The sequence below is a fragment of the Bidens hawaiensis genome, unplaced genomic scaffold (assembly GCF_021521415.1).
Source record: "Bidens hawaiensis isolate Kalapana, Puna unplaced genomic scaffold, B.hawaiensis_p1.1 tig00039897_1, whole genome shotgun sequence".
Taxonomy (NCBI): domain Eukaryota; kingdom Viridiplantae; phylum Streptophyta; class Magnoliopsida; order Asterales; family Asteraceae; genus Bidens; species Bidens hawaiensis.
Window position 1 is genome coordinate 117,900 of NW_027497016.1, and position 21,170 is coordinate 139,069.

Sequence of the window (21,170 nt, forward strand, 5' to 3'; positions counted from 1 at the left end):
TAATAATAATAACAATAATAATAAGTAAAATAGTTTGCACAAAAATGAAAAAAGTAACAAAAACTAAAAGCTAATGATAAATATGTATCAATGTGTATAAAGACCTTAGGAGATGTAAAAAATGATGACGCGTTATTGAGACACATTTCGACAAGTAGGCAAGTATTCTATTGATTTAGTCCATATGTATAAAGTACCATCATGATCATACTTTCGACTATTGTGACACGATACTGTGACATATTCCCACCACCATCTTTCAAGCATGGTTATTTTTATTATCATGAAATGTGTTTATTTATGTTTATGCGGGTAAGAGTGCCCCCACTTTTGATTTTGAGAGAGAATTACTTGAAGTGGTCCAAAATTGAAATAAGAATCGATGAGGATGGAAGGGACGTGAAAAGATGACGACGAGTGAGGGGAAGGGTGTAGCAGTCGTAAGTTTGAAATATTTTAAAAATAATGTGTACACATGTAATATAAAATGTCACAATATCCAACGATGTTAAGTAAGAAGGTAAAAAATAATGAGTCAATCGACTTTATATGAGCTTAATTTGATAGTACTTGAAGCTAGGTCCTACAAAAATGGTTCATTTAATCTTTATTTGGAAAGATATAAACGTACTAAAATAAAAATAAATAGTTAATTGTAAAAACAAATGCAATATATATATATATATATATATATGTGTGTTTTTTTGTTAAAAAGAACAAGATAGACATATATAATTTATAAAAGGAATATGAGTTAGAAAATAACTATTTTTTTTAACTTACGTCACCTCATCAATAACCTACTAACAAATGAAATCGGTTAAAAACATATTCACATCAAATATTTAAAACCGAAAACTATTATAATCTAAGAGGGGGCAGTGTCACAACTTTGCCTATGAAGAAGGGGGTGGTGTTATCGTTTCTAACGACTTCTCTCACATCCTCTCTCGAACACATCACTCTCCCGATTCACTGCCCTATGCAAACCGTAACCGCACCAGCAACCCTAAAGTAATCAAACGCTCATAGTTGGTTCAACTCGTGGACGTTAAAAATATTATTATTATATAACAATTTCCAAAAAAATGTTTTTTTTAGTTAAAAATGGAATTGCGTTACAATCAATCAAGCTTGCATAAGACATTTTTGTTTTCGTCGTTTAGTAATTATTTGATTGGTACATGAACTTCATTATGAATTTTTGACTCTTTATAACTCGTCCATCATTTTTATTTCAATATTTATTTCTCTCATTTATACTTTAGTTCATAACTTCATACAATATTTGAAGAGAATTGCAGTTTTTGTTTGTCTGATTTGTTCAAATTTGTTAATTCGATCCAAAAATTTAAAACTTGTTTCATCCTTATGGATTCCTTTACGTTGCAATTTTCGTCCACAAGGTTTTGTTTTCATTGTGATTTTCGTACATTTTGTTTGTTAAAATCTACTATTGCAATCCAAAATATGTTAAAGAAAAGGACGAAAGTGTAATGAAAATGAAACTTTAGAGACGAAAATAGCAAACTTTAACTTTGAACAGAAATGACAAATTTAAACAAACCACATGAATAAAAATCGCATTTTTCACTCTAAATATGGAATTTGGAAATGATGGCAAAAACTTTTTAGCATTCACCATTAAAGATTTATATGTGTAAACCTAATTTCTATGCTCGTAATCAGAAAGCTGCATATAATAAATGACAAAACTAACCTCAAAACTATCGTTACCTTATTTCTTTATAGAAAATGTATAATGTCAATAAAAATACTAGTAGTCAATGTAGTTTACGATTCAGAGTTCTCAACGTATTCTTGATTTGTATATAAACGTCAAAATATATATAAGTAAATTTGACTAGTTGTCACGATAAGTGAAAATTATCACCCTATTAATACCCAAAATAACAAAATTAGCTCATTACACTATCTACGTCACAAAATAGCTCATTAAACATAAACAAACATAGCTCAATCAATACTTAGTCCATTATCCGGTTATTGGGTACTAGGAATCGAAATGTAGTACTAGTAACGGGTGAACAATTGAACATCTGAACATAACAATGCTTCGATCACGACCACATGGCCATTTAGCAAAGGGATTGCTTAAATTGTAGCATATGTAGAATCATATAAAAGGAGATCAATCTATTTTTGGTTCTTAGAATTTATGGACACCAATAAAAATATAAATTCAACACAAACTAATAAATAGTTAAAAAATTATTTTATTTTCTTATTTTTTATACATATAATGGGATACATCATACATGCATATAGATACATATGAAGCACAATTAAGCAATACAACATTGATTTAACTTCCCAAACCCAATTATCTATATTAAATGGAGAATCATTTTTCTTAATAATATTTAATCTACTTTAGAAGGGTTTGATGAATATTCTGAATCAATAGAAACTGGTTTCTTGGGTGTCAATGAATGTTTATCTTTCTTTTCATCTTCCTTCATCTTTTCTTGCCTGCATTCCAAGCTACAAAACGCGCTATCGCCTCTGCAAATCAATAATTATAATCAAATTAACTTTACAGTGTGTCTAAACGTATCCCTCTCTAGTTAACGTTTCTCATGTGAGAGGGGTGATAACTTTTTTTTACAGAGGAAAATGAAAAAAATGTCCATTTGACCGGTCAATGTCAATAAAATGTGCATTTGACTAACCAATTTCCAAAATATTCACCTCTAAAACTCGTCGATCCGATCACTTTTCAATATTAATCAACTGGATTTTTGACGACCAGATTCCGTCACTTGTCCAAAAGGTTATCGTTGGAAGACAACAAAATCTCATCGGAAGCCAAAAAATTTTAGTTGCAAGCCAAAAAATATTGCCAGAAGCAAAAATAATCTCGTTGAATACCAAAACATATATCTCGAAAGCCAAAAAAAATCTCGTCAAGATAATATCCACATGACGCCAAGATAACCTTGTCGGGCACCGAAATAATCTTGACGCCAAACACCAAAATTATTTTTTTAGGACAAGTACTGAAAGAATCTGGTTGGTTAAATATTATTTCAAACTCGTCAACCCGGCCACTTTTTAATATTACTCATTTGAATTTTTAACAACCAGATTCAGTCACTTGTCCAGAAAATCTCGTTGGTAGCAAAAACAATCTCACGGAAAACCAAAAAAATTTAGTCGCAAGCCAAAAATCTCGTCGGAAGAAAAAATAATCTCGTTGAATACCATAACAAATCTCGTCAAAAGCCAAAAGAATCTCGTCAAGATAATCTCCACTGACTCCAAGATAACTTCGTCGGACGCCAGAATAATCTTGACGCCAAACACCAAAATAATTTTTTTAAAGCACCGGAAGAATCTGGTTGGCTAAATATCTCATCAAGTTAATAATTAAAAAGTCAACAGATCGACAAACTTTTATCATAAACATTAGTTGAATGCATAATAATAATAATAATAATAATAATAATAATAACAACAACATATATACCTATACATGAAGATATCTTTTCCAGTGATCAACCTCCGGTTGCATAGGCGACAAATGGTCATAAAATGCGGTGTTTCCATACAATCAGCCGAGTTCATACGGTGGTTTCTAGGCGAAACGGTGGCTGCCAAGAACCCATGATCATTAATAATATTATTGGCATCAGCTAAAGGTGATGGAATATTATTATTATTATTGCAAGTAGGAACCATGGTGGGAGTATGGGTAATATCCAACGTGAACTCGGTCATGCTCGTGGTTCGTTTGATCGGCGGGCGGGTTCTTTTGCCCAATATCATGTTGGTTTGGTTTGTTTTCCGGTGGGTGGTTTGGATTGAGAGAGTTGAGTGAGTGAGTGAGGAGTGAAGGAGATGGTGAGAAGGTAATATATATGTGGGGTGAAAGAATATAAGCCCTTGGTTTTTATTTTTTGATTTTTTTTTATTTTCATTATAAGAAAAGTCATATTCTTAAAAGAAACACAAACCGAGCTACATCTGAATAATGGGTAACCTGACTCAGAAACATTCTAAGTCAGGTTTCTATATTTATGTGAGTGAGTTTTTAGTGTAATTGTTTAGGTATGATTGGGAATGGGTTGTGAATGCTCTCGTTTAGGCTATGATGAGTTTAAGTAAAATGTTTAGTGGGTTAGAATGAGTTAAACTAAAAAAAGAAAAATTTTGAAATGTGCCAGGAAGGTTTCAAGTCAAAAATGGGTCAATCCGGACCCATCCGGACCCATTCCAACATTATCTTTTGGACCCATCCTGACTGGAGGTTTATAAACTGGGCATTTTGTAGGGACCGGAATCGGGTAGAAACCAGTTTCGGGTATAGTCAGGTTTTAAAACCGGTTATATATTTTGCATCTTTACAATTCTAATTATTTGAACGTTTTGGAATCTTGGTTGAGTCTTACTGGATCCTAGTTTGTGGGCTTGAATCATAGCTTGTAAACTGGTTAAAGAGGTGATGGGCTCGCTAGTGGGCTTGTTGTTGGTAATTTTGCACTTCTTCAAGATTATGGGAGTATCGGGTTTTTTTCACCTCTAGTTAGAGGTGCAGACAGAAACCGGTTTCTAACCGGTTTTATAACAGCTTACTAACCGATCTTAAGCGTCGGTTAGTAACCGGTTTGTATCATTTGATTTCAAAACCGGTTATAAACCGTTTAACCAGTTTTTTTAATTATTGATTTATTAAAAACCGGTTAACCGGTCCGGTCTAACCGGTCAAAACCGATTCTCTAACAGATCAAAACCGGTTACTACCTACCCGAAAAACCAGTCTAACCAGTTATTCCCCCCTCCCCCCCCAAAAAAAAAAAAAAACGGTTGCCAAATTAATCGGTTAACCGATTTGTGCACCTCTACCTCTAGTTCTTTCTACACTTAACCATACAATGTTTCAATATCGATCTAGGAGTATCGGGAAAGAAACATTATTGGTCAAGAAAACGAAGTTTGGGTTCAATTCAAACATCTATTTCTCGGGCTACTATTGTTCACACCCCGGCTAATAGCACCAAAGTGGATACCATTAACATGTTTGCGTTATGATGGTTGAGTAATTGGTCAAAACGTATGTTGGGTTGAAACGGGTCATTTTCTATCCATTCATTAACACTTTTCTTCAATATTTATATTAAATTATGCATGCATTAATAATCATTGAAAAGGCAATACCTTTACAAGAATGATCTATATATTTGACTAATAAAGCAAATCTTTGCTTGTTTTTCTTGGTAAAATTTTGATATTTATATTGTAAAATTGGTAAATAAATATACAAATTAATTATTGATATTGAAAAAAAAATACTAGTGAATTGTGCATATGATGTTTGATAAACTTCACTATTTTAAGCTATATGTATTCACACAACTTCATTGTTTTTTTAGATTATTAAAAAGTATCAAAGTAAATACAATAATTGATACGTGCATAATTGATAGAGAGAATTAGAGAGGAGAAACTAAGAAAGAATTTTCATTCAATCCGATTGATATTTCTTTCATTATCTTCTTGTTCGTCTATATAACGAACTGTATTACGATGAGCATTTACGATTACAACCCTCACATTTTCTAACAACTGACTATAACCCTCTATATCATTTATCACGTAACAATAATCTAAAATTTTAAGTATTTTAAAGTTGTGTATTGTATACGTTTTATTTGTAGATGCTATAGTAATTTGTTGTATAAAGTGGTTTTTCCAAAGTATGTTTTTGATACCCAAGTAAGTTTAATGGGTATGTCTACTTAACTTTTTGTGACCCGATTGAAGTGTTTTATTAAATTCGACTGTATATTAATTTGTCCGTTTCATATTGATGCACTTTATTTTCATTTTTGGCATGTTTCATCGCACTTTTCTTCACATTTCACCCATACGAACCTTGATATGATAATAGTCCAGTCGTGTTGACCCGAATCTCTTCAAAATGGTGTAACGAAGTAGCATATTCAGTTTAAAATGTCTTTTGAATTACAAACAATTGTTATGCTATATACTTGAAACCACTTACCTCCCCCCTGGTAGCGACCGAAGCGTGGTACTTCCTAGTTTCTTTTTACGCTTTTCACAAATTTTTTTACTATCATAGTTACTCCTAGAGAAATAATTTCAATTCCCATAAAAAAAATTTAACAATAAATTTTATTTCCACCTAAAATCATCCAAACCTTGCATTTGTAAGGATTTGAACCCACCACATCCAATTTAAAAGGGTATACACAATATCGTTAGACCATTAGATCATAGGTCCTATAAAGTTATAAGTTATAACCACAAAATCCTTTGTTAAACTTACATACTTAATAAGGTTTAAATTTATTATCAATACAGTTAAAGTGAAGAAAAAAGGTTGATATATAATTTATGTAATATATTTATATTAATTTAGTTACCATTAATAAAAGTACAACATACATCATGTTTTGTTTGTTTAGTGGGCTCCACTAAAGAGTCAAATGGCTTTTCAGAATGGGCCATGGGCATGGACCATTATATTGTACCAAGATTAGGCCTTATGCCCAGTGAAGGGTTGTCCCTTGTTTTATACTAAATATAAATATGTTTACATTTGTCTTAATTTATGAACAAAAATATAACTAAACTGAAATGACAACTTAAACTTTTTAATGCATAAATAGTGTTTCTCAATATGTATGGTTAAAAAGATGATAAAGTAAAAGCTTTAAGATATCATGACAAAATATGATATATTTATTACATATTTTTATATAAAGGTGTATTGGTTTTTATTTAATCCGACTATTATCTTTTGGTCGTTGCCGGTTTCAACTAAGGAATTAACTGATAATGATTCCACTTTTATCATATTGTTTCCAACGGTCTGTTACTAACAGGATTCTAATGTCATTAGTTACAAGTCGTTAGAAAACGTTTTTGACCAGAAAACTCACTTTTCTTCGGAAAACTCGACAAGGGTGAAGGATTTTGGCCTCCGCCTTTTGTCTCTCTCCCTCTCTGCAATAATTTGATCGATCAAATTTTTAATTTTTAATTTTTATTTTTGTTTTTCAATTACCTTTAACCCTAGTTTGCTCAAATAACAAGTTTGATCCTTATAACTTTTAATTTACGCTATAACACATTTGGTAGTAAGTTTGAGGAAATTCCTAAAACATTTAGTTTGTCATATGCATTAACTAAATACTCAAACCCTCTTTAAAATCGTTAAGCTCTAGTATCTCATTAAATAATATCTTAGTTCATGGTACATATATTTTATAGAATAAAAAAATTACATATTTTAAATCTCATAAAAATAGATAAAAATAGGATGTTACAGTAACCTGAGCTAGAGGTGCATATATCGGGGTTTTCTAATACCTGTTTCCGAGTATGAAACCGGATTCATGTATGATCAGGTATTGAAAAACAGGAATTAGCAATACTCGGGTCAGGTACGGGTTTGTGTATTGTCTCTAAAAACATACCCTATGCACGAGTTCGGGTCGGGTATAGAACCGAATATTCTAAACCGGTATTTGAATAATCTATTTTTGGGTATTGAAAAAAACCCTATATTTGGGTTTTTTTGGGGTATAGATTGGGTTTTCTAAGATGCTACACTTTTTTGGGGTATTTTTAAGGTATTTTACGAGTATAGATTGGGTATCTGAAATAGGTATCGGAAAAACCCGGTTCCGGTTACGGGTTTTGGAACTGAATTGCATACTGCATCCGTCCCCTACGAGTAGGGTCAGGTAGTAAAAAACCGGTTATAAAAAAAAAGGTTCCAAGTTCGGGGTTTTTTTCCACATCTAGCCTGAGCCAGAGCCCAAGTCGGATATGTCCCGACTCGACTCGACTCGACTCAACTCAACTCGTTTACAACCTATTAGCTACATACCTACCAACCTACATGCAAGAATACTGTTAATTTAAATAAAACACATGTTTGCCTCTTAGGTACAAAAATCAAATAAAATAAAAAAATATATATATAATTTGCCTTCAAGATTTCATACCATGTCTTCTTTTGAACACCTAACCCATCGATTTATTCTAAGCATTTAAATCCATTTATTTTCTTGTAATAAACCCACAAATCTTTATCAGTTTCATCGCCAATTTCTCCAAATAATCCACCAATTTGGGTTATAAATAATGTAAGATTATTATTATTCTTGATTACCCACATTTGATTAAGCAAGATTATTTGGTATGCATTTGAATTGTTTAAATTTATGTTAAATTTTGATTGAATTTAATGATTTAAGATTGTATTTTGATATGAATTTGGTTATCATTTATTAATTAGTCTGTTTTTTTTTTCAGATTTGACTTTTTATGGTCAATAAAAATTTTGCAAATTGTAATGTTTATACATATGTTGTTGCATTTTTAATACCAGCTTTGTTGTAATTTACTAGAAAATATTATTAAAAAAGTTTAAATTTTTATGAATTTTGAAGCTGAAAAGAAACTAGTTTGACCTTTAAAGTCAAAATGTCACTTTTTTGTGTTGATGCATTTGTTTGATTAATAGTATATGCTATATGATAAGTCTGATGCATATGATAAAAAGGTTATTAGTAAAAAAGTTTAAATCTTTGTCAATTTTGAAGCTGACAATTTGACCTCAAAAGTCAAAATGTAACTCTTCTTGTGTTGATGCATTTGTTAGATTAAATAGCATATGCTATAATGTTATACATCTCAATAAGTTGACTTTTGTTGGTAAACTTAATATTTACCAATTGCATCTTGTTGCAGTTTTAAGACTAGCATTGTTATAAATGTGGTACATATCAATGAATTTAATGATTTTGATAAATTAACTATTAGTAAAAAAGTTTAAATCTTTATCAGTTGTGAAGCTGAAGGGAAACCAGTTTGACCTTAAAAGTCAAAATGTAACTTTTTATGTGTTGATGATGCATTTGTTTGATTAAATAGTACATGCTATAATTTTATACTTCTCAATAAGTTTGATGTATTTGCTAAAAATATTAGTAAAAGAAGGTTAAATCTTTATCAATTTTGAAGCTAAATGTAACTCTTGTATTGATGCATTTGTTTGATAAATATGTCCTTTAATTTGATGTATGTTATATGCTAATCTATTTAACTTACAGAATGGCTGCAACAACATTTAATGGAAGTGTTGCTACCATCAAGACTCAAGGGTACATTGGTAATTTTGCACATCATCAAGATTTTGGAAGTACTTCTCTACCGTTGACCACAAAAGGTTTCAAGATTGATCTTGGTTTATCGGGAAATTGGTCTAGAAAACGAGGTTTTTGTTCGATTCAAGCATCGATATCTCGGGCTACAACGGTTTCGGACACTCCCGTTAAAAGCACTAGTGTGGACCCAACTAATAAAACAAGTATGGTAACTATGATCTATCTTTTTTAGGTTGGGTGGGTCGGGCGGGTTAGGTTGCGGGTCAAAACATGTTGGGGTTGACCCGTTAACAGTTTTTGCTCATTATTTAAATAAATTTAAGCATGCATTAATAATGGTTAAAAAGGCAATACCTTTACAATATAATCTAAATCTGTGACTAAAAGTTTTAACCTTTGCATGTTTTTCTTGGTGAAATTTTCTTGGCCATTTTTTAGTACATGCAAGGTCAGTTTGGGTTGACCCGTTAACGCTTTTTGTCCATTTTCTAAAAAAATCTTGAAACAAGTGTTTTTAAAACCATAATACTAAAGATGTAACCTTTGTTTGTTTATGTTGGTAAGTTTTTTGAAATTTGTGTTTTTTCATAATTATTTAGGACAAGCCGGGTCGGTTTGGGTTGACCCGTTGACACCTTTGTCATTATTTAAATATAATTATGCATGCAGTAAAAATGTTTAAAAAAGCAATACCTTTACAATAATAATCTAAATCTTTGATTAAAACGATTTAGAAAGTTTTACACCTTAAAATTGGACTTTTGGTGACTTTCAAACCGTTTGGCCCGTTTGATATGACTTTTTTGACGTGTTACGCACTATGAAGTTGAATCTTTCATCCAAAAGTTTCAATCTTTGCATGTTTTTCTGGTGAAAGTTTAGAAATTTATGTTCTTTTTTATATAATTTTGTTAGGGGAGGCTGCATTGATATTGATTAGGCACGGTGAGTCGTTATGGAACGAGAAGAACTTGTTCACGGGCTGTGTTGATGTGCCATTAACTAAAAAGGGTGTGGAAGAAGCAATTGAAGCCGGTAAAAGAATAAGCAATATACCAGTTGATATGATATATACGTCTGCACTTATTCGGGCTCAAATGACCGCTATGCTTGCCATAACTCAGCACCGACGTAAGAAGGTATTCACACTCCCTCTTTTCATGTATTAGTGGTGGTAAGATGGGGGGGGGGGTGACGGGCCAAAACTTGTAAGCGAGCTGAACGTTCAGTAAACAACGAACGAACATGAATACATGTATCGTTCGTTCATTTATGTTTGTGAAAATTGGATTCAAATTTTGATAAATATTTAACATTGTCAACCTATTATAGGTGCCTATTGTCTTGCATAATGAAAGTCAACAAGCAGAATCTTGGAGTCAAATTTTTAGTCAAGAAACCGAAAAACAATGCATCCCGGTTGTTACCGCTTGGCAACTAAATGAACGAATGTAAGCACCATATCTAATCTTTTTCATTTAGAGGATACAAAGGTGATTATTTTGATCCCAAATAATAATAATAATAATAATAATAATAATAGAAAAAAAAAACTTTACAACTTTTTTTTATATTTATTTTCTTTTAAACTTTTTATTTATGGTTTTCAGGTATGGAGAATTGCAGGGTCTAAACAAGCAGGAAACCGCTGATAAATATGGGAAAGAACAAGTGCATGAGTGGAGGCGAAGTTACGATGTACCGCCACCAAACGGGGAGAGTTTGGAAATGTGTGCTGAGCGAGCCGTTGCATACTTTAAAGAACATGTGAGTATAGTTATTTATTTATTTATTTATTTAATCTTTAATAATCTCTACGTTCTAAGAGTTATAATAAAAATAAAACGCACGCGTGTGCATAATAATAGTGGCAAGAACAAGAAATCAAGGGTACAATTGTTACATGTAGAGGTAGAAAATGGGCGGGTCAGGAAGGTTGGGTAACGGGTCCGGGTCAAAATCGGTAATTTCTAAACGAGTCGGGTTGGGTTGACCGGAAAACAATTTACTGTCCATTTTCTTTATAAAAATCAGTGTTCAAAATGATTACATTAATAATAATAGCAATACCTCAATAATAATTTAATTTTGAATAAAATGATTTAGAAGGTTTTCATGTTACTAATTTTTATTAAAATTTATCTAAAAATTGTTTAGATCGAACCTCAGCTACAAGCGGGAAAGAACGTAATGATAGCAGCACACGGTAACTCTTTGAGGTCCATCATAATGTATCTTGACAAATTAACTTCTCAAGAGGTAAATACTTATTTTATATGATATTTTTATTTAATACGTTTGCGTAATCTTGAATACCGAATGTTCTATAATTTTTCAGGTTATAAGCTTAGAACTATCAACGGGAATACCGATGCTTTACATTGTAAAAGAAGAGAAATATATTAGAAGAGGAAGTCCAGCTGCACCAAGTGAGCCAAGTGTTTATGCTTATACCAAGGTGAATATTATTTTAACGCGTTGATAGCGGGTCAAACTTAAAACAACATTTTTCGCTTTGTTGTTGCAGAATTTGGCTCGATACAGGCAGAGGTTAGATGAGATGGTTCATTGACGACGTTGCAGCCTCGAAACTATCTCAGTTTACGATCGTGTTTTGAGTTGGTGGGTCCCATTCAAATGTGTTGATTTTTGGATTTCAGTAAAGTGTTGTTTAAGTATAAGTTTTGTGCAGTGGAAAGTAAAATTATGTGATGTTTCTAGTGTAATTGTTTCTCTTGTTTTAGAGGGATGTATGATTGTATGATATGATAGAGAATAATTGAAAAATAATGCATGGATTATTAAAATATGCTCGTTAGAACGTTTGATTGGTTGTTCAAAAAGCTTGTGTCTTGCCCAATAAAAGCTCGAATAAAACTAACTAAAAAAGCTTGTTTTGAAACAACCTGAGCTGAGTTGCCTCATCTTTGTAACCGATCCAAACTCGTCCCAAGCTCGGCTCGTATAACTTCAAAATCAAGCTCGGACCTAGCTAAACTGCCTAGCTTTATGCTTACAATGATCAATGTTTGAATGCTAAACTTGTTTAGTTGTTTATATGATTACATCTACACAATTAGTGCTTAAAGTGCTCATTATTATTTTGGTTCTGTTGTTTCTTGAATATTATTTAAATTTATATACTCTTCTATAGACCAATACAATAATATATTAATATATTTCTTGTCTATTAAAAACTTTATAAAAATCTAACACTAGTCATTTTCAAATAACCCATCACATATAATATATAAAAAAATATAAAAAATTAAAAACCATCTGAAAAAGCACCATCCTTTGTATTGTATATAAAATCCATTTCTATTCCTGGTGTTGTATAAAAACTACAACCACCATCACAACTTGTGTGCCCCACCAAAACATTAAATATTATAGTTTTACTAATTTACACTTATACCCTTTTAAGTCCTTTTTCCAGTTTCAAATAGGGGGTTCGCTAAAGGCTTGGGGTTCAGGTCGTAGCCCGACCATGAACCCCAAACCCATTCTACACCGTTCAGGGTGTAGTCTCCATGAACCCCAAGTTCACGTTAGGGTTCTCGCAATGATTAATAAAAATCATTGGCTTCTATATTGCAAGGTGTACCGGGACCGATCAACATCATCATCCGAATCCTCTAACGGTGGCTTGTTAAACGGTAGATACCCCCCGTTTCTTGATGTTGAAGACGAGTTTGTTTTGTCTACAACCCCTAACGACGCCCCCGCCCTAGGGTCATGCGGTCTCCCGTTTCTTGATGCTGAAGACGAGTTTGTTTTATCTGCATCCCCTAACGACGCCCCCACCCTAGGGTCATGTGGTCTCCCGTTTCTCGATGTTGAAGACGAGTTTGTTTTGTCTATGTCTCCTAACGACGCCCCCACCCTAGGGTCATACGGTCTCCCGTTTCTTGATGTTGAAGACGAGTTTGTTTTGTCTACATCCCCTAATGACGCCCCCACCCTAGGGTCATACGGTCTTTGTCTAAACCCAGGTCTCGTATGACCCCTTGTGTTAGAATAATTGGTCGGTGGCGGACCATAGGGTGGCGGGAGTGGGGCCACTGCCGCCTTGGGTGCCGCCAGGAAGTCTTTAGGAATCGAATCCATATCCATGTAGCATTTTCTAGCCTTCGCATCAGCAATTAGAGCCGCCCAATCGTCCGATTGAACCAGTGAACTCGCGTTCCCCATCACCTACATAAAAATATAAACAATTCAATACCAAATGAAAAACAGGACCAAAAACCGAAAAAAAATAATTTATACCCAAAGTGCCCTTCTAGCCCGAGTAAGAGCAACATTCATCCGACGAATATCAGCAACAAAACCGACACCATGGCCAGAAGCCCGCACACAGGACATAATGATGACATCACGTTCTTGCCCTTGGAACGCATCAACCGTATTAATATAAATATCTTTCCCTTCTTCACTATTCAACACTTCTTCAAACTCGCGTTGTATGCATTTCAACTGTAACTTATACGGTGTAATAATCCCAACCGACACTTTTGGTATACCCAAATGCTTAACAGCTTTCTGTAAATGTTCATATATCCGTAAACAAAACTGAGCTTCGTGTACATTCTGGTAAGACACCGACCCGCCCCGGTGTGATTCCCGCCCGTGTGTAATATCATAAAAAACATACGGTCTGAGTAACGGGTCTTTGTAGTACAACTCGTCTGGTAAATTGGTAACACTTTCACTATCGGTAAGCCGTCCTTGGTAAAAATGCCGCGAAGGAAAATCGCGTATCTGAGGGTGCATTCGGTATTGAACAGATAATAATATTGCCGGGCAGCCCGCTTGTTGAAACCTTTCGAAAAGACTTCTACTATATAATAAAGTACCGGCGGCTTTACTGATAACGGTTGCAGGAAGTTGCTGCGGGTCCCCAACCAGAACACACCGGGCTGCTCCGAGGGCTAGCGGTGGTAGCACCCCGACCTCACTAGCTTGAGCCGCTTCGTCTATAACAACCATATCAAACCCATGGGTTAACCGTGAAAATAGCTTACGACCGCTGCTTGACACGGTTGTGAAAACGATTTCAGCTTCATTTGCAAAACTCGCCTCGAGACTAGCCCGGGCTTCCTCCAGGTTAAAATTACCGGGCTTGAATTTTCCCTCCAAAATTAGAAGACGGGACATCTCAACCAACACTTTATCACGGTTCTCGACAACGGCTGCAAGGTTTTGTAATAAAGAGTCACGGTTTTGGTCACGGGCCATGAGGACATCTGGATCGACCCCCACAGAACCTTGAACACGGCCTGCATGGGCTGCAACATTAAGCTGCCTTTGAAGGGCTGATATTTGTTGAGACAATTGAGCTTCACGAGATTTTAACTGGTGCAACCACCCATATACTTCTTCACGGCTTTTAACCAAAAGCTGCTCCGTTCTACGTTCGACCGACACCGCTTGAGCGGCCCGCGTTTGAGAATCGACCCCGACCCGAGCTACATCAGGCCGGTAAACTTTCATCTCACCATCAATGAACCCACGGTCAAGAACACGGGTCAAGAGCTCATCCGTGGCAGCGTTCGAAGGTGCACAAACGAGCATTCGTGGTTTTGGGCAGAGTTTATGAAGGGTTCGAAAGAGGTTCTCGTCCATGTTTTGGAGAACCTGGTCAATGGATCCATCTGGGACAGTTCCAGAAGACAGGGTTTCGGTTGCTTGTTTGTAGCTTTCGGGTGCAAGTTTTTTAAGTAAGGCGGTATAATAGTGCTGATATTGTACAAGATGAATCACGTTTAGCATTCCCCATACGGTATGGGTTTTTCCAGTTCCAGGTGGGCCTTGGACTAAAGTAAACGGCCATGGATCTTGTTTTTTTGTTAAATTATTGTTTGTACCAGCAGCAGTATGCATTGCGGCCCAGTGTATTGCTGATAACTGGGGCCCGTTGAAGCTTCTATAAAGATGATCTACAAAATTTGTTGTGAAACACTCAGGCATTGTGGGAGTTTGTTCTTCATATTTAGGGAAATGATCAGGACTCGGTTGAAGAATCGCGGTTTGCATCTGTATAAAAGTAATATTTAACCATATCAGTTGTTTGTAGTTTTGTACAACTTTGACCCATTTAGTAATATAGACCCGTTTAAAATTCACCTGTGAATTGAGTCTGCGAAATGCATGCAAAGCAATATACTCTCTTTGGGTTGTAGCAAGTGCACCAAGAATGGTTAAAAACCAGACTCCCTTATGTTGAAATTTATCTAAAATGTGTTCATCATCCGCCTTACTGTATATGTTAAAAACAAAAAAAGAATCTTTATTAGCATATACCTACCATATAACAGGATTCCATATAAATTATATAACATAAATAAGTAAATAAACCTGTAAGAATCATAGGAATCTCCAACATAAAAATGAAGAACGGCCCCTAATGGATCACGGGTATCTATCGGTATGTGACGCCTTACAGTACCAGCTACACGTCCACTAACCTCGGTTTCGTCTCTAACCGTTCTCTTAGATTTAACTGCTTAACAAAAAAATGTTTTCGTTTATCATTTGACCCATTTGACCTGATTTATAAATTTGAGAATAAAAAACAAACCTGTCCCGGGTCTAGGGGTTGAAAGCACTGCCACATCACCCTCCTTGAAATTCCATCTGTATTCGTTTGTAGGTAGAAGTGTCACATCATACCATCCTGCAACCACATATAAACTTAAGAACATTACTTAAAAAGAAATAGAAATACATAATATATGATGTAATCATATGATACCTCGTTCTCGCCTCTCGACATTCTTTATCCGAACCATTGTATGCGAGTCTCTAGATACTGTTTCGGTCAATTCCTCCCATGTACTGTAAAGTTGGGCCCGGCATTCTTCAAAAAGCAAAGGCTCAAAAACCCGAACATATTCTTCAACTGATTCAAAGCTTCCTGGAACACACTGAAGCTCTGTTTCCCCTGTATTTTCAAAATAATATATGTATATATAACACGATAAATTTAAACAGATAACAAGAATTTTAATAAAAAGAAGTAAAAAAATATCATACCCGGATGCCGCCAGAACTTTTCATTGGTCACCTCCCGCAGAAGACGTTCTACCGATGAATCTTGATATTGAGTGTTGGCAGTGATTGGTTTTCTAGAAGGAAGCCTAAGACGTTCTACTGATGAATCTTGATATTGAGTGTTGACAGTAACTGGTTTTCTTGAAGGAAGCTTTTTAACTCCTGTTTTAGTGTCGCTTTGACCTTGACCAGTAAAAGGCGGTCGTTTATGCGGACTTTTTATCTGTCTTGAATCGGTTGACTGCTTTATTTGTCTCTGTTTATTATCTAAAAGAAGTTTATCCTCTGTAACAAGATTTGTTCCACTATTTGACCTTTTGGACTGAGTGACAGATCCTGAATTCATATCACTGTCACTACATTCAGATTTGATAGCACTAGACTCTTCATTGTTTGACTGGTCAGGCTGTTCAGTATCATTCATGTTCGACTGGTCAAACACCATTTCTCCACTGACCTCAGAAGACTCAAAAACAGGACGTGGTTCTTTCACGAGACGCATGGTGGGAGGCAAAAAATTTGGCTTTCTTGGAGTCGGGACTTTAACGGGTCCAGCTTGCTTAACATCTTCTAAGTTAAGAAACATGGTTTGCCTACTTCGCTTTTTACCCAACGTCTCCTTGTGTTGGTCAACTTTAGGCCGTTTTCGAGGGTCAGTTGCGAGTTTCAAAGCATGAGCTGCTTCGTTTCCTCTAATCTCTCTACGTTTTGGACTACCGTTACCATTTATATCATATAAGGCAGAATCACCCTTCGAATTTTTATTAACATCAGAAGACATGTTAACATCATTCAAGCCACTATCATCAGATTCACCTTCTTCCTTTTCAACACGCGAGTTAGAAGATGCCTGAGGAAATGTACGGGTTTTTACTGGTTTATGAGAAGTGCTAGATTTTGTAGATAATTTAGAAGTGTTTACTGTTGCCGGGACCGCCCGTTTGTTCTCCCCATCCACCATAGCAAGTTCATTAAGATTTAATCTTTCACTAATAGAATTATAAATCTTCCCCGCAAACCTTTGAATTAAATTCTTTGAAATAATGCAAATAATTAGGCTCTGCAAACAAATTTACAATTATTATTATATAACTAAAAGCATTCACATCAGCTTCTCTATCTCTATAATTAAATTAAAACAAACCATTATCCCTAAATTTTGTTCATTTTCAAAAAACATTCTACATTCTCTATCTCTGCTAGAATATTTCATTAACTGTCCACAGAACAATTAGTTACTTTAAATGGCAGTGAAGTTCATAAATTCGAGCATCAATTTTGTTGCCAGTTTAGTTACCATAACTAGAATAAAAGTTGATGCTCAATCAAGAAAAATCTAATTTCATTCTGATCCCAATCTACTGAAAATACAAAATGATACTTTATCAGGCATTTCATCGAGCAAGTGGCACAAAATGTCAAATTTCATTAATCACACTTATCAGGCATTTCATCAAGCAAGTGGCATGCATATACTTAAGTAACTTAACACAATGTAAAATGTCAAATGTTATTAATAGTATGCTGCCAAAGACAGATGTATGAACACACTTTTAATTGAAGTTTAAAACAAGAGTAATACAAATGCATACTTAACTGATCATTAAAATGATATTAATAGATATTCAACTCTGTAACAACGAACTCAACCCTAACATGCTCAACTGGCTGCATAAAAACGATATAAACTGGAGCAAATTAAACTAGATAGTGGCCTACTTACATTCAATAAACCCTGGGTAAAAACAAAAAGGTAAACAGAAACATAAAGAACTGAAACTGAAGATGAAATTTGGCTGTATATTGCAGATAATTAGTAGATATAACTACATAGCTCTTTTTTATAATAGCTGTGTATCGATTGGAATTCGTACTCGCTCAATGAATTGGGGCACGCCCAAAAATTTTGTAGGCCTAAACTGAATTTCAATACACAATAAATTCAATCCGGCACGCCAAAAAATTGATCCGGAATTCGTACTCCATTACGATCGATTTGAATTTCAATTTCAACTGGGACCTACCAGTTGATTGGAATCAGATTAAATGGCAAGTTAGATCGATGCACCGGCCAATTGAATTCACAATTTCAGTGGCGGTTGGTAGGTCTGCAATTTCGTTTCAGTACAAATCGTGTCAATACAAAATTCGCGGCTCATATAGCTATTTCAGTAACTATGATTCACATCAGCTTCTCTATCTCTAAAACAAAACCAAAAAACGCCATTATCTCTATATGTTCATTTTGAAACTACATTTCATTCTCTATCTCTATTAGTCTATTTATTTCTCTCTATATTTTGATTATTTCTTTCTGTTTCTTCTATTTACAAATTTAACTACCAAAATAATCCGAGCTGCCAAAATTGGATAAAACAAAGCAGTCCACAAAACAACTAGTTACTTTAACTGGCATTGAAGTTCATAATTCAAGATACGATTAGTTACCTTAACCAGTATAAGCGTTCATTCTCATCCAAGTAACATCTAATTTCATTCTGATATCAATGACTCAGTTTACTTAAAATACAAAATCTTACTTTATCAGGCATTTCATCGAGCAAGCGGCACAAAATGGCAAATTCATTAATCATAAATTATCACGCATTTCTCAAGCAAGTAGCATGTGTATACCAAACACAATGTAATAATGTCAAATTATATAAATTACATTTATCAGGCATTTCATAGAGCAAGTGGCACATATATACCATAGTTATCAAATGTGCTAGGCGCAAAAAAAGCAAGGCCTTTAAGAGAGTAAAACTCGCACTTAAATAAAAAAAAAAATAGAAAATATATTATGTATAAGAAAAATAACACTATTCTTCAAATAAAATAAACAAAAGCTATTATATAACACATGATATTATCTATAACTAGTACCAAAAGTTCTAAAATAGTCAAGATTCAAATGTAATTCCAAAACTTGAATAACAAAATGTTCAATGTAATTCCTTCGACCTCTCCTAAATCTAAGTTTCAATCGCACTCCTTGCATCTCTGTCCTAGACAACGTTGAAACGCTCGCCTAAGAACTAGAAGCGCATTTATTGAGCCTCGCCTGAAAAGTGGCACTAGGTGCAAGAAGCGAAGGCTTTTAACAACTATATGGGATATGCTAAACACAACGTAAAAATGTCAAATTTCATTAATTATACTTCATCAAGCATTTCATCGAGCACGTGGCACGCATACACTAACCACACAGTAAAAAAAAACGCCAACTTACATTAATCAAACTTCATCGGGCATTTCGTCAAGCAAGTGGCGCGCAAATGTCAAATTATACTAATCATACTTTATCAGGCATTTCATCGAGCACGTGGCACGCGTACACTAAACACAAAGTAAAACGCCAAATTATACTAATACTTTATCAAGCATTTCATTGAGCAAGTGGCACGTAGGGGTGCAAACGAGCCGAGCCGAGCCCGAGCTCGACCAGGCTCGAGCTCGGCTCGTTTAACTTACACAAAGCTCGAGCTCGAGCTCGGCTCGTTTCGAGCTCTATTTCCAAAGCTCGAGCTCGGCTCGTTAGTAGATTTTCAAGCTCGAGCTCGGCTCGGGCTTGGCTCGTTTACCATTTATTTGTTATTTTTTAAATAATATAATTATTTTTATATATTATTTTCTATTATAATTTTCTGTATAAAATGATATATATATATATATATATATATATTATTATTTAGTTATTTTTATTTATTTTTTATAAAAATATATATTAACAATATATATATATTAATTAATAATTATTAAATATATAATTTAAAAAATTATATAAATGGCAGGCTCGTTTAGGCTTGCGAGCCGGCTCGAGCTCGATAGGTGAAGCTCGGGCTCGGGCTCGTTTATTAAACGAGCTTACTTTTAGGCTTGAGCTCGGGCTCGGGCTCGATTAAGCTCGGCTCGTTCGAGCTTTTTAACGAGCCGATCCCGAGTAGCTCGCGAGCAGCTCGGCTCGTTTGCACCCCTAGTGGCACGCAAATGTCAAATTATACAAATCATACTTTACCAGGCGTTTCATCGAGCACATGGCGCGCGTATACTAAACAAAATGTAATAATGTCAAATGATATATTATTAATAGTACTAACAGACTTTCACATGAAGTTTACAACAACACTAATACAACAATAGCATATTAATCATCAAAGTATCATAAACCTAAACCCTAACATACTCAATTGGATGCATAAACTACTAATAATTGTGGCCTAATTATACATTCAGTAAACTATAAACAACTAATAATACGCACCTGTTGAAATCGATAATCAAAACTGTGAATCTGATGGAATTGAGCGATGAATTAGCTTTTATAGACGAAGATGACGGTAGTAACTAACGGGTTGATTTAGGGTTTAGTAAACAGATCCGACCCGACCCGGTTAGGTTTCACTGACCTCTCTAATATTGTATATATGGTCCCTCACATTTTAGAAAGTGCGTGTACGGCCCGATAGATTGATCGGTGTCGTAACACGAATTATAGGTTACTGAGTCTGACTCTGGATAGACGTTAAACTTTACTGTTAAGTGAATGTGAAATGGAATGTGACCAAAATGGATCTTATGTTAAAAGGTTCCGTATTATACTTTATTAATTTTGTTGGTTGTTTCAGACGGTAAAGTTTAACGTTCATTCAAGTCAAGGACTGTTGATATTACGGTTGGTCAAACTATTGGACCATATATGTAATTTCCAAAATGTTGAGATCATAGATGCACTATCAATAAACTAGTAGAGTACCTGCGCGATGCTGGAGTGACATTTTGCAACAACATGCTCGTTTATGTTGCTTCATAAATGAAATTATGATATATTATAAAATAGTACATGAGTTAGCTTTGTTATTCATATAATATTTTTACAAAACTTTATTATATAATTCTTTTTTATGTTACATTTATTATAGTTAAGTTGGTAGCATCAATGTGGCATATCTATTT

General features: G+C 34.5%; 3 protein-coding genes across 5 annotated transcripts; 1 reads left to right on the top strand and 2 right to left on the bottom strand.

The window, feature by feature from the left end:
* Nucleotides 1-2,298: 2,298 nt before the first annotated feature.
* Nucleotides 2,299-3,860, bottom strand: LOC143591551 (FCS-Like Zinc finger 6-like). The gene is made up of 2 exons (XM_077071735.1): nt 3,491-3,860; nt 2,299-2,526 (listed from the first exon to the last, which is right to left on the bottom strand). The coding sequence occupies exons 1-2, from the start codon at nt 3,787-3,789 to the stop codon at nt 2,385-2,387; spliced, it is 441 nt and encodes a 146-aa protein (XP_076927850.1). The 5' UTR covers nt 3,790-3,860; the 3' UTR covers nt 2,299-2,384.
* A 1,045-nt stretch (nt 3,861-4,905) lies between these two features.
* On the top strand, nt 4,906-11,884 carry LOC143591552 (2,3-bisphosphoglycerate-dependent phosphoglycerate mutase 1-like). 2 transcript variants are annotated; one of them, XM_077071738.1, is made up of 8 exons: nt 4,906-4,954; nt 9,272-9,364; nt 10,077-10,300; nt 10,494-10,612; nt 10,772-10,928; nt 11,319-11,420; nt 11,500-11,619; nt 11,689-11,873. In XM_077071738.1, the coding sequence occupies exons 3-8, from the start codon at nt 10,226-10,228 to the stop codon at nt 11,731-11,733; spliced, it is 618 nt and encodes a 205-aa protein (XP_076927853.1). In that variant the 5' UTR covers nt 4,906-4,954; nt 9,272-9,364; nt 10,077-10,225; the 3' UTR covers nt 11,734-11,873. The 2 variants fall into 2 exon arrangements, with proteins under 2 accessions (XP_076927853.1, XP_076927852.1); XM_077071737.1 differs by lacking the exon at nt 4,906-4,954 and adding an exon at nt 7,993-8,138 and having other exon boundaries at nt 9,108-9,364; nt 11,689-11,884.
* Nucleotides 11,885-12,375: 491 nt separating this feature from the next.
* Nucleotides 12,376-17,225, bottom strand: LOC143591547 (putative helicase MAGATAMA 3). 2 transcript variants are annotated; one of them, XM_077071730.1, is made up of 7 exons: nt 16,197-17,225; nt 15,916-16,104; nt 15,742-15,837; nt 15,519-15,663; nt 15,288-15,420; nt 13,431-15,197; nt 12,376-13,358 (listed from the first exon to the last, which is right to left on the bottom strand). In XM_077071730.1, exons 1-7 carry the CDS (start codon nt 17,173-17,175, stop codon nt 12,741-12,743), a joined length of 3,927 nt encoding a protein of 1,308 aa, XP_076927845.1. In that variant the 5' UTR covers nt 17,176-17,225; the 3' UTR covers nt 12,376-12,740. The 2 variants fall into 2 exon arrangements, with proteins under 2 accessions (XP_076927845.1, XP_076927844.1); XM_077071729.1 differs by having other exon boundaries at nt 13,431-15,420.
* Nucleotides 17,226-21,170: the final 3,945 nt, after the last annotated feature.

What these genes read in the sequence shown, in the direction of transcription:
- LOC143591547 (XM_077071729.1), bottom strand. Translation starts at nt 17,175, where the DNA reads ATGGTGGATGGGGAGAACAAACGGGCGGTCCCGGCAACAGTAAACACT. An exon ending in TGTCGAGAGGCGAGAACGAG is followed by an intron (nt 15,838 to 15,915) that starts GTATCATATGAT and finishes ATGTGGTTGCAG; the next exon opens with GATGGTATGATGTGACACTT. An exon ending in GATTCCTATGATTCTTACAG is followed by an intron (nt 15,421 to 15,518) that starts GTTTATTTACTT and finishes TAACATATACAG; the next exon opens with TAAGGCGGATGATGAACACA.
- LOC143591552 (XM_077071737.1), top strand. Translation starts at nt 9,109, where the DNA reads ATGGCTGCAACAACATTTAATGGAAGTGTTGCTACCATCAAGACTCAA. An exon ending in ACAAATTAACTTCTCAAGAG is followed by an intron (nt 11,421 to 11,499) that starts GTAAATACTTAT and finishes ATAATTTTTCAG; the next exon opens with GTTATAAGCTTAGAACTATC. An exon ending in GTGTTTATGCTTATACCAAG is followed by an intron (nt 11,620 to 11,688) that starts GTGAATATTATT and finishes TTGTTGTTGCAG; the next exon opens with AATTTGGCTCGATACAGGCA.
- LOC143591551 (XM_077071735.1), bottom strand. Translation starts at nt 3,789, where the DNA reads ATGATATTGGGCAAAAGAACCCGCCCGCCGATCAAACGAACCACGAGC. An exon ending in AAAGATATCTTCATGTATAG is followed by an intron (nt 2,527 to 3,490) that starts GTATATATGTTG and finishes ATTGATTTGCAG; the next exon opens with AGGCGATAGCGCGTTTTGTA.